Source organism: Hippopotamus amphibius, chromosome 4 (assembly GCF_030028045.1).
Source record: "Hippopotamus amphibius kiboko isolate mHipAmp2 chromosome 4, mHipAmp2.hap2, whole genome shotgun sequence".
In the NCBI taxonomy this organism is placed as follows: domain Eukaryota; kingdom Metazoa; phylum Chordata; class Mammalia; order Artiodactyla; family Hippopotamidae; genus Hippopotamus; species Hippopotamus amphibius.
The window spans coordinates 60,216,796-60,234,698 of NC_080189.1; the positions used below are offsets into that span (position 1 = coordinate 60,216,796).

Consider the following 17,903-nt stretch of genomic DNA (forward strand, 5'->3'; position numbering starts at 1 on the left):
CTCACTCTGCCTCCTTTTTCCTTCAAGGTTCTTAGCTCCACCTGCTGTCATATACTCGCTTTCCTGATGGCTGATTTCTTCTACCCACCAAAGTGTGAGCAGTAACTTGGCTTCTCACAGCGACATTCTAAATGGCTAGACCAGTGCCAGGCACACAGACCTCAACAGACATGTACTGAGTAAATGAATTCATCTGATCTCCATTTTAAATAGGTCACCCTGGCTGCTGTGGCGACTGTGGATTTGGGGGAGTCAAGAGTCAAAATAGAGAAACCCATGAGGAGGCTTTCACAGAGGTCCAGGTGAAAGGGAAAGGTGGATGAATCAGAAGAGTGAGAACTGCCACGCGGATGGTTGTGAAACCATATAGTGTCCCTTGGTGTTAGAAAATGAGCACAGCACGATGTCCTCAAAGCCATGATGAAACAATTGTTTCCCTCATGTGTGGGGCTGTGAGCTCATAAAAGGAGCTTTAAAAGTTGCTATCTTGAGAAATTATTCTTACGTACTTGTATGTTACCAAGATAAAAGTGATAAACTGATGAAATTTGACAAAAATTTACTAACACTAAAAAACGCACATGCCCCTTGACCTAACAGTTTCATTATATATACTCACAGAAGTACGTCACAATATATGCAAGAATGTTGACCCTGTCATTGTTTGCAATGTCCCCAAACTAGAAACAACTTAAATACCCATCAATAGGAAACTGCTTTAAAAAAAAACTTAAAAGAAACTATATACAGTTATTAAATAAAATGAGAAAAGAGCATTAAGATATATTGTGTGTTTAGAAGGATTCTGTTTTTGTTAAAACACACAGATACAGCATTGATGTGTGTGTGTGTCTGTGCGTCTGTGTGTATATAATCTGTGTTAGAGAAAAGAGAGGAAGGAGAGAAATACTGATTTAAATAGAAAGGTTTCTTTTCTTAAAGATATACAAAAAACATAAGCAGTGGTAATCCTTTAAGGAGAGAATACAGTGGTACGGCATAAAGAGAAAATTTTACTTCCTCACAGACATTTCTGAATTATTTGATTTTTTTGAAACATAAACGTGTATTTTACTTTAAAAGACCAAACAATATCCTTTTGCGATAACTAGCAGAATAATCAAGAACATATGCCATTACTTACTTTTGATTTTATGAACAGTAGCTCCAATGATTCATTTATATACACACATTGAATGAAACCGCATACACAACATGCATGTATGTGGATGAAAACTACAGCTGGGTGTGAAGGCTGTGGATACGGAGGGCCGACTGTTCACTGTACATTTTTATATAAGGACTTGAGCGTCTGTCCCCCACGGGTGACTTACTCTGTCAAACGCAGTGGGACGGAGGCATCTGATTAGAAAACACTAGATAGAGCTCATATCCCTAGGTGACTTTCTGTGCTTTGGACGGAGATGTCTAATTCGTGATCACACAACCTGAAAACAATTTTCAACAAAGCTCAGTGGATCTTTGCCATAACTGCTTCACTGACCATTTTTTGTTCTCAAAAAGAGCCATGAACTATTCCATTGCTTCATAAGAGGGCATCTTTTAGCCTGTCTTAGCTGTGCTGCCATTTGATGTTAAATAAATTCTATTCCATTCAGAAGGTGTAATCCATCTCCTCCTTAAAGCCCTGTTGGCTCCTAAGGAAAAGGTACCATTCAAAAGCAGATGTGTATCGCTTTCTTACCTATGTGGAATTTATTTTACTTACACTCTAGAGGCTTATGTAATAAACAAAAGTTACTGAGTGAAAGGGAAGTACCACTTCACATATTCTTAAGAAAAGTAGTACATGTTGCAGATTTTCAAAAACTACATTATCTTCAAATAGCTCTTTCAAAGGCAGTTAATTATCCTGCCTTTACTTCAATCACCTACCTACTCCAGGCTATAACAATGTCTCTAAATGTTACCAGAATGGGGGGGGGGGGGGGTACTTTGTTTACAGAGTTCCCTCTATCTGCTCTAAACTATTTGTAACTTTAGGAATGTGAAATGTTTACCACATCCACTTTTTCTTTTTTTTTTTCAGTTGTGAAAGTATTCCTAAAGCAAGTATTCTAATCATCTTTTATTGGGAAGTCTCAGAATAGTTGGGTATTTTGCAAGTCAATTCAGGAGAAAAACAGAAAGCCTGGTTAAGTCCAATTAAGTGAGGTTAAGCACTGCAGGTCTAAACACACAGACAGAGCCTACAATCACCCCTCCTGGGTTTGCACTGTCATTTTAACAACAGCAAACAAAAGGTCCAAGGGAAGGCAAATGAAGATTCCCTGTCCCACCTAAAACCAGGATAGAAGTTCTCTTTTTCTGCCATCCACCCAGAGGGACACATACCAGATTTAAAATTATTAGTCACCACAGGTTATTTGCATTTTTCTACCCAACCAAGATTAGAAACAGAGAAAAAAGTTTTATCACCAAAGAAGAGCGCTATACTGAAACAAAAACTACAAAAAAGGCAAATTACACAGCAAACTACACAAACAAAACAAACTACACAGCAATGCTAAAGCTGTGATGCCCCTAATAGGCAAGATCTGGAACCACAAAAGTGATTTTTGGCCATGGAGGAGTGGGGCAAGGTAGGTGAGCCTGGAGAAAGGAAACTCACAAGAAACAAAACCTGAGGTTGGAAGGTGGGATAAAACAAATAAGGATTAGCTAGGGTGGTAATAACAGACCAATCAGACTGAGTGGAGAGGGGAACTCTGCTGAATCAAGTCCCGCCTCGCAGGTCTCAGTGAGTTTAGCTGATGGTACCAATGGCCAGCAGAACGGAGGAGACTGCCTGCCAGGTCACTCTCTCACAATGCAATCAGGTTTCCAGAAGCTTAAAGCTCAAACTGTTAAGTGACTTCACTTGGTAATTACCAATACACGGGAAGCAGTGTTTTGAAAGGCAGCACCCAGGCCTGTGGAATGCCTCTGAACTAGATTAAACCAACAGGCTAGTAATTAAACTAACTTTATATGAGAGAGGTCTCTTGCTCAAACTTGAGCAATCCTGCTCATTTCAGGAAAGCCATTTTAACACAAAAGTGGAAACAAGAAACTTCTGAGCCTCAATTTCAGGTCAGATAGCACTGCTGGCACCTCTGTTCTCCTAACTACAAAATTAGGAGACCGACTACTTCCAAGAGGTGTTGAAGGGGATTAAGAGTATGAAACGCTGTGAAGATGAAAAGGACTAAGTCTCAGTCTTGTATCATTTACAGGTAGTTCAACAGTCTCTGTTTCTGTGTCAGCAAACAAGTTTCTACCACTTTATCCATCTAGACATTTCGATAGCCGTCACTGCCATAGTACCTAAGTGCTTTCTACCAGACAACCCACTGAAAGACTGCTTGGCATCTTGTCAGAATGACGCTCTGCTACATCGTGTGACAGTCTGCGCGAGCCTAAACATTCAGAACAGAAGATAATTTTTCTTCAAATTGATGAACGCTATGCCTCACGACAGTACTGTTTATTTCTTACAGCTAGATACCGATTTGGTAACTGAAACAGCTATCACATTGTGTTCCACTGCACAGTCACATTGAGCATTTTAAGTGCTACTTTAAAAATTAGCATGTTTATTTCTAAACATTACAAGATGCCTAAATACAAGGTAAGGCTCCCCCAAAAAACTAGAAAAGAGGGTATCGCGTAATATTTGATCCTCACAAAGTCCCAGATCTTGGGGTATTCGTCCAACCACTTGACCTTGGGAAGTACAGAGTTCCGTTTGGGGAAGGCAGATTTGGATGAAACAACCTCAATTATTACTAACAGCGGATGTTTACCAAGGTCCCCTAAAAAACTGAGTTAAAAAGGAAAGGGTAAAAAAGTATTCCTGGGGGATACTTTTGCAAATGCTGTGCTGAATGTCAAAGCAAGGCATTTAAAATTCACTCTAAAAAGCAATATGTTACATATGGGACCATTTATATCCATTCAGGATAAACTGGGAATAGAAGACAAAGAAAACAACTGTCCTCATGTTACATGTCTGTGGGACAAAATTTCTAGGGACAATATTGCACAGAGTCCAAAAGTGCTTCCTCTTGCCAGCTTGTAAAGAAAATGAGACAATGGGCTTTGCAAAACCATGTGAAGAGCTGACTTAAAATGTGGATTAAGTGGTGATCAAGACATTGATTCAAAATTCATATGAAGAATTTGAATAAAATATTTCTTGTGTGTATAGAAAAAAGCAATATTAATTTTATATAATGTGATTTATATAATGTGCTTTTATATATCTATGTGTAAATAAGTGAAAACTATTTTAAGCAATCATCTGACTTACCTTCTTCCTATATCCCTAAAGGTTTACTTATTCAAGTTGGCCATGAAACATCTTTTTAAATCTTCTCATTGAAAAATGGTGAACACCTTATGTTTCACCAGGCCTTATAGCAGGACATATATGAAGCTAATTCTAGTTCATTACAACTTCTTTGGTAGAAAAGTGTAAATGAATTTCAAGAATTTCCCAAAATTTTGGTTTTGCGATCATTCTGAAAAACTATTTTCTAAATGATAAATGGTTAAGATGCAAAATATTTATGATAAGGCATACATAAGGATAGGTTTGCCATGTACAGGATCGGAACATAAATTCCTGATCTGGTATGGGCTTCGCGTGCGTGGGTAAACTGAGCTCAGCCCATCTCTCGAAAGATGGTGCCCTGTGATCCTTCATGGATACAGCACTGAGAATTAGGTTTTTATATCCAGAACAGATCCAGACAAAACTCCAGTCAGTGCTGCAGCAAAGAGCTGTGCACTGAACAGTGTTTGTGGGGGTCACGACATCACTCATCCTTGAGTTATGTTTTCTAAGGACAGTTACTTGGGAGATGGCAGGAAGGGGCACCTCCTTCTAACTAGCACGAAGGTGCCCTATGAGCTCCAGCAGAAGATCTTCTTCAGGCACAGAAACGTGAGGAATCGATGTCTGCTGCGAGCAGTTACTAGTTTAGGAGATGAGCGTACACTCAGATAACTGACTGGAAGCAGGTACCTTATAGATCCCAAAGAAGCCCAGGTCCCTTACGACAGACAGAGCACTGACTCGGGGACCAGTGGTGATTTCTCCAGCCACCTGCAAACGGATCTTGACAATTTCCAAAGGATTTGTGAAAATCACCTGGGAGCCTCCTGCCTAAAAAGGAGAGAAAGAAAAAATTTAGTGTAAAGCAGGCTGGTTCAGGAAAAATTGAGAGATTCTCCTCAGGGGAGCTTAGAATACTCTGTTCTCCATCGACTGTAGTTTCAATCCTTGTCCCATAAATTAAAACAGCGATTAGGAGTTTGAATCAAAATATAGTTGCTGCCTGGAAGGACTTGGGTCAGGCTCTATCTCCTTCATGTGGAGAGTGAAAGGGAGCAAAGACCAGAGAGTTGGCCCAACACAGAGAGACTTCTGTTGGCCTCACCCAAGTCTTCACAGTAAATGACAAACATTCCTTGAAGCACAATCAACTGCCACCAACAGGTCTCGAAGCCAAGCACGCAAAGGCAGCCATAAAACGAACGTCGTGGGGTCCAAATAAAGAGACTCGAATCTGCCTGTCAGATCAGGAGGGGGCTGAGACGACATGGGCCCTCGCATGATGTAGTTCACAATTCTGCCAATGTTTCAACAACTGCCGGAGAACATGCAAACTTAGATGAAAGCTTTTTCTTCTCTTAAAAAATCAGATCGCTCATCAAACACCATTTTATGGACTTACGTATTATTATATTTATGTATTACCTGTGTATAGAATTGCTCTTTTCATACAAGATAAATGTCAAAGTAGTAAAAATATGCATTAAATCAATTACAGCCCAAACTTTGAACAACGTGTGTTCATTCCAGCAAATGGCTGGGTGCCACACCTCCAAGATCATCAGTGGAAATCTCTAAAGTGCACACTATAAGGGAAATTTTAAGCTAGCTATTTTGAAGCTAAGCCTATATTTATTATAAGCAATTACATTCTTACTATACTTCAACTTGTTATTCCTTGTCTCAAATATATTACATTTTTATATCATCCAAACTAAGGTTGACAAAGAATGTAGTTCAGAATCTTCATTACGTAGCAGCATCACCAAACCAGGCCACAGACATGGTGCTGATATTTACAGCTTAGCAGATGCTATCATGGTAACAGGCACAATTTGGATCAATATCATACCAAACGACTTCTTGCTAGATCTTTTGATCCTATCAACCAATGTGCATGCCTTCACAAAATGGCTTGTACTAATCAAAACCAGCTATAAGGATGGTCTTTAAAGTATTATTTAATACCTGGAAATAAAAATTAGAAACAACATAAATATGCTGTGGGAAGGGATAGATTACATGCTTTTGAGTATGTTCCTGCAATGAGATATTATGCTGCCAACAGAAACAAGGTGGGAAATTTTCAACACGCACTGTCTTTCCATTTTTACCAACTTGGTACCTTAGTCGAGACACACTTATTCTTAAAAACAGACTAGGATTTTCCCTCTCTCCACACATTTAAACTATGGAGAAGGCAGTACTCTCCGGTGTTTAGGCTACCAGAGAACCCCTCTCTGTACTTGCTCACATCATGTTTCACCCATCATCTTCATCTCTCCTGGGTGACTCTAAGGAAGTGGTAGAAAAAACCTGGGTTGGATTCATGAAAAGGCCCATGAAAGGCCCTTCTAAAGTGGGAAGGAAAGGCTGGTGTGTTCTTCTGGTCCACATGAAGCCATTCTGTTTCCACTCCTCCCAGGCTGCTGCGACCTGCAGACAGGCGGGAAGACCACCCCCCACCCCCGCCTGTCCATGGCCCTTGAGTATTTCGTGAATTTGCACTTGCATCTTTCCAAGTGACACTGGGAGTTGCTGAAGGAAGGCAAATGAAGAGATGAAAGGGATCTGGCCTAGAAACAGCACTGAGGGCACAGTAAGGATTATGTTTGTGCTTCTGGACCTGAGTTCTCATGTTGCCAAATGAATAAAAATTTAAAAATTGTTTCATGGGGCAGAAGTGCTGGGAAAGAATTGCTGAGTTAGAATTAGCCTGAGGGTGACTTTTAAAAGCTCAAAAGTGGGTAAGACCACGTCTACCAAGGGTAGAATGGAGAGCAGTCAGCATACCAGTACATGGATCTCCGTGAAGAACAGAACAGGCACACAACTCACACTCACCACGTGCTGCCAACAGCGGCTAAGGGGCAGCTGAGTATCAGGGGTGACAACTGAGCCTCAGTCACTATTGGTCGTACTTGTTGCAAGGATCAAAGAGATGGCGAATGTACAGCAGCTGGCATGGTGCTCGAGACATAGCAGTGACTCCAAACACGTTGGTTTCCTTTCCTCTGGCTCCCAAACTGATGGCTCCCTTCCCTGGTGGCATGTTATACGTGCCTGCAGAGCTTCTCAAAAGTTGTGACTTCTAGATCTCACTCCTGACAAATTAAGTAAGAATTTCTGCCTCCGCCCCTTCCTATGTGATTAAAATATGCGGTGAGCGTTGAGAATCATTTTACTTCACTACATCATCACTAGGCTGCCTTTCAACTCTGAGAGGCTTCTTAAAGGGCTTAAAGCTGTGATTTCTAATTTCAGTTTTCTACATTCTTTCAGAGAATGTAGAAATTTATATGTTTTATATGTAGAATATAAATAGAAATATGTATAATTTATATATTTTACCTCTGATTTCATAACAAACCTTTTACACATATCCAAATGGTAACATTATTAAAGGGTATGATTTTTAGGTACAGAATTGCTATCTTATTCAGTATCTTATAGCTAATACCCACAAAAGTTAATATTATATACAATAAAATAAGAAATTATACTCAACTCCCTTGATTCCAAACCAGTTGATAGACACCAATCTTTTAGCACAGCACGGTGAAGTCTAATCCCTAAGAATGATGCAAAAGTTCCCTTCGGAGAGCTGCAGGGAACAGAGGCAGTGGGAAGAGAGCGTGCAGTGATACTAGGGAAAAATAATGACATACTCGTTACCTCTGGTGGACTCAGAAAGAACGAACCTACAGACTCAAAGTGGCACACTGTCGGGGGGCTGAAGATGAATCGGCTGTCTGGAGTCCAGCTGGAAGGAAATGAGACACTCCGAGGCACCGAGGCAAGATGCTCATCCTCAGATGCATGGTGCCTGGGCACCACCACGACCTGATCACCGAGCAGCGCACTAGTGCTGCTCTTCAGCCTCCTGGTCTATCATCCACGTGCAGTCCCTGACCCACGTCCCTCCTCTGCAGAGATCAAAGGGAGCTGAACCCGCAGAGAGTGGACAGGAACATCTATTGTGCACGTGATGTCTCTGTGTCCCTCATCACTTGAAGGCTCTGGCTGTGTGAAGATACTGCTTTTTGTATGTGTGCAATTTTGTCACAACTCATTTCCCTGGACTTTCTGGAGTCTGTGACAAGTAGGCCAGGTGACGATCTTCCACACTAGAACCGGCTCCGTGTGGCATAATATATTTACAGTGGGGACATGGACTTGTCTTCAGGGTTCTCAGTATAGTCTTTGTGACTGAAATCTTAGTTGCCGTCCGGTATCTGGATCCACCTAACAAGTAACACTTGTACCTACTGCAGACTCACTTCTGCTACCTGATCATTCATTCATATATTTATCCACCGAATATTTATAAGCAATCATGTTCGAAGTTTGTCCTAGCAACAATAAGGACACAAGATGAGTGAGAAAGCATTCCTGATATCAAGGAGTTCAAAACAGGAGTAGGGATAATAAATATTCATTACGCATCCACCACAGGCGACCAGGGTGTTGCTTTGCATGGATACATATCTTCAGTCTACTCACGAGGTACATTTTCCCAGGTTTCACAAAAGAAGAAACTGAGGCATAGAAACATTAAAGCAATGGTGTGTTCCACCAAAATTCAAATATTGAAGTCTTAGCCCTCAGTACTTCAGAATGTGACTGTATTTGAAGATAGGACCTTTTAAGAGGTAATTAAGGTAAAATGAAATCCTGTGAGTGAGCCCTAATCCAATGTGACTGGTGTCCTTACAAGAGGAAACTGGGATACGGACATATGTATACAGAGAAAGGACCATGTGAGGCAGCCATCTTCAAGCCAAGAAAAGGAGCCTCAGAAGAAACCAATTCCGCTGATACCTTGATCTTGGACTTCCAGCCTCCAGAAGCATCAGAAAATAAATTTGTTAAGTCACCCAGTGTGTGGTATTCTGCTATGGCAGCCCTAGCAAATAAACACAGCAACTTATCCTTAGGGCTACACAACCAGCAAGCAGAGGAAAGGATTTTCTACTGAGTCCAGGAAATATACTACTTATGAACACAAAAAATAGCACATGAGAAAAGATAAATGCGATAAGAGCTAAGGTCCAGACACACTGCCATGGCAGTTCAAAGGAGGGCAAGATTTCTCCTGGCCTGGATAATCTGGGGAGGTGGGAAAACACATAACACATCAGCTGGTGACGGAAATGCAACTAGGATTTAGGTAATCCACACAAAGAATGATACAAAGTGACAGTGACAAGAGCTTGCCACGCTGAGACGGTAAACAGACCCAGCACCACAACTGCCCAAAGGGATTTTAATAAGAATGACAATTATGATGAGACCAACATTATCATCCTGTAGCATTTACTGAATGCTTACTACATACTGGGCATCGTCCTAAGAGCTTTGTAAGAACTTTCTCTTTTGGTCCTCATGATGTCATAAGGTAGGTAATAATGTTACTCCAGTTTTGTAAGTGAGCAACCGAGGCTGAAAGGAGGTTATGTAACTTGCCTGGGGTCACGCAGCCAGGAAGGTGGAGGCTGGATACAAAGCTGGACCTGCTGGATGCCAGAGCCTGAGCATTTATTTCCACTGCTTATCATGGCAGCAGGGAAGAATCATCGCTTCAGGGGGCCTGGAAGGAGTATGAAAGGGGATGGTGGAAAATAAGACTACTGGGGCCAAAGCATGGAAGGCCTGGAATGCTACTGTCGGGAATGGGGCTGCCTTCTGGGGAGACGCCTTTGTGCGTCCCTGTGGTGGGCAGAGATCTGGTGAATGAAGTTGAGGGGCTGGAGTGTGTTGTGACTAGTATCTACGTCTCAGAAAGATGACTGGGCAGCAGAGGGGAGAGTTTATTAGGAGGGAGAGCCCTTGGGCAGGGATAAAAATTAGGGTTTTAGCAGGGGAAAAGGTGGCCAGAATTAGAACAGTTACATCGGTGATGAGGTGGGGGGGGGGGGCGCAGATGCGATAGGGATGAGCAGGGCTTGGATGCTGCGTGTGGGGTAAAAGCATCAGGGTCAAAGAAAGGACCGAGCTTGTGCATATATGTACAAGGGGGGAACAAAGGGACCTAAAAAGATCAACATCCAGAGGGCAACTGAAGGGCGAGCTGGGACTTAAGGACTGAGACACAGATGAGGGCATCACCGCACGTACGTGCTAACGGAAGGCAGAAGCTCACATGGGGTGGGAGGAAGATGAAACAAAAAGAGTGGAGACCCAAGAAGGGATGAGAATCTTCTGCTGTACACCACAGTGCACAACGATGCAGGCACAGACGTCAAGAAAGGGGCTTCCCAAAGGGGGAAGGCCAATGAGGGCTGCTGACACAGGGAGGCGAAGTGCAGCACATGGGGTGATCTGTGATTGGGGAAGGGATGCTGAGGAATTAGAGAGCTCCTGTAATCTACATTTTTCCAGGGAAGGGGAAAAGAGAGAATGATAGTCATTTATGGAAGCAAGCAAGACAAAATGAAAATTTAGGGAATTAAGGAGAAAAGATCTAGGGAGAGCGAAAAGGTCAACATAAACAGGGATAATTACATTATGCTGAAGCAAAATGGCACAAGTTCTGAGTAGAGGAGGAGGAGTGGAAGCTAGTTTTGTAAAGCTGGCAGATTTGCTTTAATGACACATAGAGAGTTGTGGGATCATTTTGTTTCAGAGTAGAAACTGACAATTATTAGTCTCAGTCTTACTAGATATGCTTCAAAGATAAAGAAAATACAATCAAATGAATCAGGATTTGGCATAAGGAGCCACAACTAAAGTTCTGAAGCATCAACCAAATCAGTAACAAAAGAGCCCTCAGAAGCAACAGTAAATTATCCTCTGGCTCTCCAGCAGAAGTTATGGTGAGGTCAGTCTGATCTGCAACACAGGTGATAAGAGGACAAAGCAGCTAATGATGTCCAAAGGTGAGCCCAACGCAATTGCTCACGCCTTCTATCCCTCAACTCGGATCAGACTGAAGATGCAGCAAGCGGCCAGTGTTTAAACACTGCATAGGGCTGTTTATGTGCACCCAACCCAGGGGACCCAGAGCCATGAGCAGCTCCACAGCGGTTCTCTAGATTCTCTATTAAGAGCTGACTGTATGCACAGGGCTGTAGGCGAGCAATGATTCAGTTCAGTGCTATGTGGACTCTTACCCAGGCTACTATCAGGTACTGAACGAGAATATTTTATTGCCTACTTGTACTAGTACTGAATACCTGCATCAGTGTGACAAAAATTTTTGTAGCATTAAAAAACAAAAAACAAAAAACTGGAACCCAACATTCAAAAACATTATATATCTTTAAAGGAGAAATATGAAACTGCTACACCAAGAAAAAGATCTTACACATTAACTTTTTTCTTTTTTAACAAGTGGCATTAACAAGAAATAACCTAATATGAAATGTATAGAACTGAAATGAAGAAAAATATAATTTTCTTTTTAAAAAAAGGACATACATATTGAATACTAGAGAAACAAGTATTATTCTTAAACTGGGAGACTCAATGTTATAAAGGTGTCATTTTGCCTGTAAATTCATCTTAAATGCAAATGTAAAAAATGTCAGTTTTCCTATAAATGAATGTAACAGTCCAAGGTTGTAAAATTCAGAGCAATCTTCCTAAATAAAATCTCAGCCAGGTTTCACGAAGATGTTTGAAGATAGGAATATTCTCAACAAAAAGTCACGTGGAGGATCCTGTGTCATATTAACAAACATTTATAGTGTTGGTAATTTTTAAAATTTAGCCAAGACTACGTAAATGAAAAGATCCTGATATGCAAATGCTTCAGAGACACTAAAGTTCATCAAGGAATATGTGAGAAGTTTTCTCCCAGGTACAAAATAATTGATTTTCATCATATGAATCAAATTTTTCTCTGTAGATTAGTCAATAAATCATGAGGCAGCCTGGCCAATAGGAGGTAAAATCCCCCTATCGTGCCAAATCTGAATCCTTGAGGAATTATTTCAGACTCAGAAATGTATAAGTAGTGACCTATTTTCAATTTTACTCAAATGGGCTTACAAAGTAATTACACTAGTGTGGGTTTTACCTAAATATAGCACAGTGGCTCAGTATAGGAGCAACTGAGTCAGAGAGACCTGGATTTTAATTCAGGCTTTGTAATTTCCTTGTCTATGACCTTAGATAAATTCTTCAAACTTACTAAGACTTAGATCCTTTATTTATAGCAAAGAGATGAAACCATTTCACAGACTCATTGTGAGAACTAAATAAAGTAGCATGTACCAACAGCGAGCACAGTGCCTGACACAGAGCAGCTGCTCAAGAAATGGGGGGTGCTGCGGGGAGTCAGTATGGACCCATGGTTGACATCCTAGGTTCTGACAAACTTCTTAACTTACACACTCCAAACTCATTTCATCTGTAAAATGGGCACAGTGACATTAACGCTCTTCATGCTTTCAATACACCAACTCTAGAGACGCAGGTGTACAGGAGTGAACAAAACTGACAAAGACCCCCACCCTCATGGAGCCCATATTCTAGCTGTTATTTATAGGACTATGTGAGGAGTAAATGGAAACAAGTACATAAAACACTGATTCCAGTGCCTAGCAAACCATAGCGCTCAATCAATGGTACTGATTACCATTAATAAATGCATGACGAAATTCTGTTTTGGTGAATTTAGTTTACCAAACTCCTTCAAAGCCAGTAAAATTGAGTTCTCAAATTTTTCTTTCCCTAGAAACCTGCAAATTAAACTTTCTTTCTGAGGAAAGCATAGTCATACTGAGGATTGGTAGGAAGTAGCTATATCAGGTAAAAAAAAGAAAAAAAAAAAAAAAAGGAAGAAAACTCACAAAAGTGAGTGATGGGTGATGTCATAGAGCTCAACATAGCCAGTTGGCTTTTATTTAATTTAAATTCATTCAATTTTATTTAATTAAATTCAAGCTGGCATTCAATAAATTGTGGGTATTTGAAATTTTGAAATTTTGTCACTGAGAAATGGTTAATAATCACATCCTGGTAAAAATGACAATGGTCAGATAGATAACCAGCATAGTTTATAACACCATGTTTGTGGACTGGTCTCTGTTCCATTTAGGCGTGGGCTGCCCTCAACTGGCAAACCACTTTGGAAACATGCACCCCTGGTCACAAAAGGGACTGAGAGAGAGACTAGATTAGGTGTAGCACGGAAGATTCCCCACTGCTGAAATGCACCATGCACATCCTTCTGACCAGGTAATATGACTGTTAGAAGGAAAAGGCAACATAATCACCCTTAATGTTGAAGATCAAGTTCTAATATTTGGACTTTAAAACTATCCCAAGTGGATGCTAGATGCCGCATCTTGCTACCAATACGAATGAAAGTGCACATCTCCATATGACAGTTTTAGCTGCATGAGTCCTGTCTAAAGTCCATGATCTTCATAAATTCACCTTTGCACCCAGGAGAGCTGAGAGCAACCAGAAACGGAAGCGGGGCTGTGGAAGCTGCAACTATGTCAGCACGAAGCCCAAGCACCAAGCTTCTCAAGTGAAAGGCACTCTATCAACACAAAGCATCATTCTTTCCAAATGCTCTAATTTTTCACATGATACGGTCCTCATGGCTCAAAGTAAAATATAGGTTTTTTTCTTCTAATACCCCCTCTGAAATGGGCTAGATAGATAGTCTGCAAAGAACCTGAAGTGTGGCTTCTATCATAGCTTTTGCTCAGTGCTCAGATGCTTCTGTTAGCTTGATTTTTTTTTTTCTTCTCTTTCTCCCACTTTTGCCACCCAAATTCCTCCTGCCATATTATATAGTGATTTACTTCATTGTTAATACCCTGATTCTGCATAGTTAAAAACTTTATTGGGGGAAGGGATACTTACTTCTTTCTTAAAAACAGAATTTCAAGAAATCAAGCATTTAGAAAGGCAACAGAATCCAGAATCTTAATGTACTGCCCAATTTCTCTAAGTACTCCAAGAACAGTGATCCTCACTAAAATGATCTTAACATACTTCAGGTCCAATGATTGTGAACAAGTAGGTTTTAAAGTTACATGGGAATAGGGAATGCCCCGGAGGTCCAGTGATTAGAACTTGGCGCTTTCACTGCCGGAACCCAGGTTCGATCCCTGGTCGGGGAACTAAGATCCCTCAAGCCACGTGGCGTGGCCAAAAAAAAAGTTACATGGGAATTAAAAATGACTTGCCAAGGCTGTCTGCTCACTATTACAATCACAGGAAATAGCAGCAGCCTAGATACATTATCTAAAAAATCAGTTCAGGAGCTCCAGTTCATATTTTCCCATAATCCACTTCCCTCACCTGCTATGAACAAAACAAGCCTTTCTCTAATGCGTCTTTACTAACCAAGATACTATCCTCCAACATTCTTCCTTGGAACCTAGGAGTCGAATCAAAAGAACTCACAAGATGGAAAAGCCCTCGTGACCCCTGCCTCTTGCCCCCTCACCATTTCAGGCAACAGTCTTGAGAATATGCAGAGAATATTAACAGTTTTGCATGTAAAAAAAAAAAATCGATTCTGTCATCAATCTGCTGTCCAGAGAAAACATAGCAGTGTGTTTTTTTTAACATAGTATAATTCCTGCTATATTTTAAATTAAAAGCATTAAATATAACTGTAATTTAATCACCTCCCATTAATTGGAATTCACATGGTAGATACTTATAGCTACTTAAAAATTTAAGTGGCAAAATGTATATGAAGAATACGTATCTTGATATTTTAATTATGCTCAATTGAATGTGCTTAGATTTAAAGTGCTTTTCACAAGTGACATGTGCTAAGAATATCTAATTGCACAGTGACATTCTAAAATGTGTGCTTACATGTGTCAAAAATAGATTAATATGAAGTTATAGAATATGCGGCTTTTTTAAACTAAAACCCAAGTGCATTATTTTGATTATTTGGATACAAATAAAATTGTAACTACAAAAAAAGGTCTACACTAGTAAATGTCTAATGATTTACATTACATATGAAATAAATACTCAAGTGATAATGGAATGTGACATCTGAATAAACTAGAAAACAAAGATTTCACAAGAAATCTAAGCTTCAACATATTTTCCATTTACTCTCTACCTCAGTGTTAAATGGAGACATGAAAATAATTTGTATGTAATGCAGGCATTATCATGGTACATAAAGATCACATGTACAATACAGATACTCCGCAAATAACAGTGCGTGAATCAAATGAAAACGCAGTGCCCCACAGCACTCAGCTGCTGTTCACAAATACTGAGGACAGGCAGGCGCTCAGCAACCTCACAGAGGAGGAGGGGCACGAAGCCAAGACGCCGCTGCCTCTGTCCAGCTCTGAAGGGGAAATGTTGGACCCAGTGCCCTCACGAGGGGTCATCACCCTGCTACAATCAAGAACTTGAGTTCGCACTGCAGTGGAGAACCTTTATCTTAAGCCCTAGGGCTGCGGGCTGAATCGTGTCCCTCCAAAATTCATATGCGGAAGACCTAACCCTGTACTTCTGATGTGACTGTATTTGGAGACAGGGTCTTTAAAGAGGTGATGAAGATAAAATGAGGTGATATGGGTGGGCCCTAATTCAACATGACTGGAGTCCTTAGAAGAAGCAGCGATTAGGATAAAGACAACACACAGATGGAGGGGTGACCACGTGAGGACACAGTGGGAAGATGGCCACCTGCAAGCAAAGGAGAGAGGCTTCAGAAGAAAAATCAAACTGCAGACACCTCGATCTTGGACTTCCTGCTTCTATAAGTGTGAAGGAAAAAAGTTCTGTTGTTTAAGTCATGCAGCCTGTGGCATTTCGCTATGGCAGCCCTAGCAAACTAATACACCTAGTTAAATTGACTAAATGCACGCCTCTAAACACAAAGTAATATGAGATTTTGTCCTTTGATTTGATGTGTAAATAAGCCCTAAAGTAAAAAAATCTGTGACTTGACTATTAAGAACTTTGAAAAGAGAATAGATTCTCACCACTTAACTGTTTTTGAGACAGATATCAAATTGAAATTTCCTATTCTTAATTTCTTAACTACATAGTAAAGCAGAAAAAGGGTACACTGTTCACATGTTTTACAAATATTAAGTTTCACATTTTCAACTTCATAGGGTTTTAATAGGCCTATAGAAGCCTGGCCAAGAAACCAAAGTGGAATCTGTTTGACGGACATTAAAAAGTAATTAAGTTACAGACCTGTCAAATATGCTCACATTTGGGCTCTGCCTGTTATACATGTCTATTTTGACTACTACTACCAGAATTTCTTAATGATTTACAGACCTTCAATGTCTAAAGTATCTGTACAGTATGAAAGCTGTGACCCAAACTTTCTTCATATTTTCATATCATAACAAACTCCTCCCCTATTTAGAAAACCAGAAGGACGGTCCAGCATTTGAATTGTGTTGCATGAAACAACTCTGAGACCTTCCCAAAGAAAGGGAAGGGAGGAAAACAGAAAAGAGACATCTGGCTGGCTCAGTGTCTATCATAAGATGGACTTGCTTCTAGTAAGATGACATTTCTGAGCCACCAAAGGCAGCCCTTAGCCAGGCAGGCCAGCGCTATGATTCCTTACTACCATCAAATACCTTTTATTTTTGCTCCAAGTTCAAGTAAAATTCTGGAGAAAGAACTTCTCATAGAAGCAGGTAGGCCATAGAATTCTTACTGCAGCCCAGTGCCTTAGTCTCATCCCTTGGAAGACTTACTGGGCAAACTGTGATGGAGCAAAATTATTTTCACAATCCTCCAAAATCCACAATTAAGGTTCATTCTTGGAGTTGTATATTCTGAGTTTGGAAAAATGTTTAATGACATATTACCATCATTATAATATCATAGAGAGTATTTTCACTGCCCTAAAAATCCTCTGTGCTCTGCCTATTCATCCCTCCCTCCCCCAAACTCCTGGCAACCACTGATCCTTTTGTGTCTCCATAGTTTTGCCTTTTCCAGAATGTCCTATAGTTCAAACCACACATTATGTCGCAGTTGTAAAGGTTTCTGCTGAAAACACAGTTTTCAACTTCTTTGGGCAAATACCAAGGAATGCAATTCTTGGATCCTACTATGAGAGTATGTTTAGTTTTGTAAGAAACTTCCAAGCTGTCTTCAGAAGTGGCTGCACCATTTTGCATTCCTACCAGCAACAAATGAGAGTTCCTCTCACTCCACATCCTCACCAGCCTTTGATACCATCAGTGTTCTGCATTTTACCTGTTCTACTAGGTGTGTAGTGGTATCTCATTGTTGTTAGTCTTTTTTCAAAAGCCACTCTTTTTTATGATTCCTTCATGATTCTCACATAACTTCACGTTAACCACTTGATAAAATCTTTTCTACTGAGAACATAAGCAATAATGAATAAGTTATATCAAGTGCCCCAAGTTGTTTATCTTCATCCTGTTCTTAAGGTTCTGCACACATTTGCTGGTTAGTTTATGTGTCATTCTTAGAAATGAAGCCAAATAAAATCAATAGGAGCTTTTTAAAGCGTGGCTCCTTCACTGAGTGACCAATGCAAACATTACTTGTGAAACATCCTGAGTATGTACACAGGCAGGCACGGTTCAGCTGCTCCCTAAGGTCCATCATTCCTTCACCC

At 40.5% G+C, this 17,903-nt stretch overlaps 1 protein-coding gene across 3 annotated transcripts in view; it reads right to left on the reverse strand.

Annotated features, from left to right (window-relative positions):
* The window catches only part of SLC25A13 (solute carrier family 25 member 13), a 206,487-nt gene that overhangs the window by 25,525 nt on the left and 163,059 nt on the right, over nt 1-17,903 (reverse strand). For all 3 annotated transcript variants that reach the window (XM_057731069.1, XM_057731068.1, XM_057731070.1), the window contains one exon: nt 5,030-5,170. In XM_057731069.1, coding sequence (XP_057587052.1) covers nt 5,030-5,170 — 141 coding nt within the window. The remainder of the gene's footprint in view (nt 1-5,029; nt 5,171-17,903) is intronic.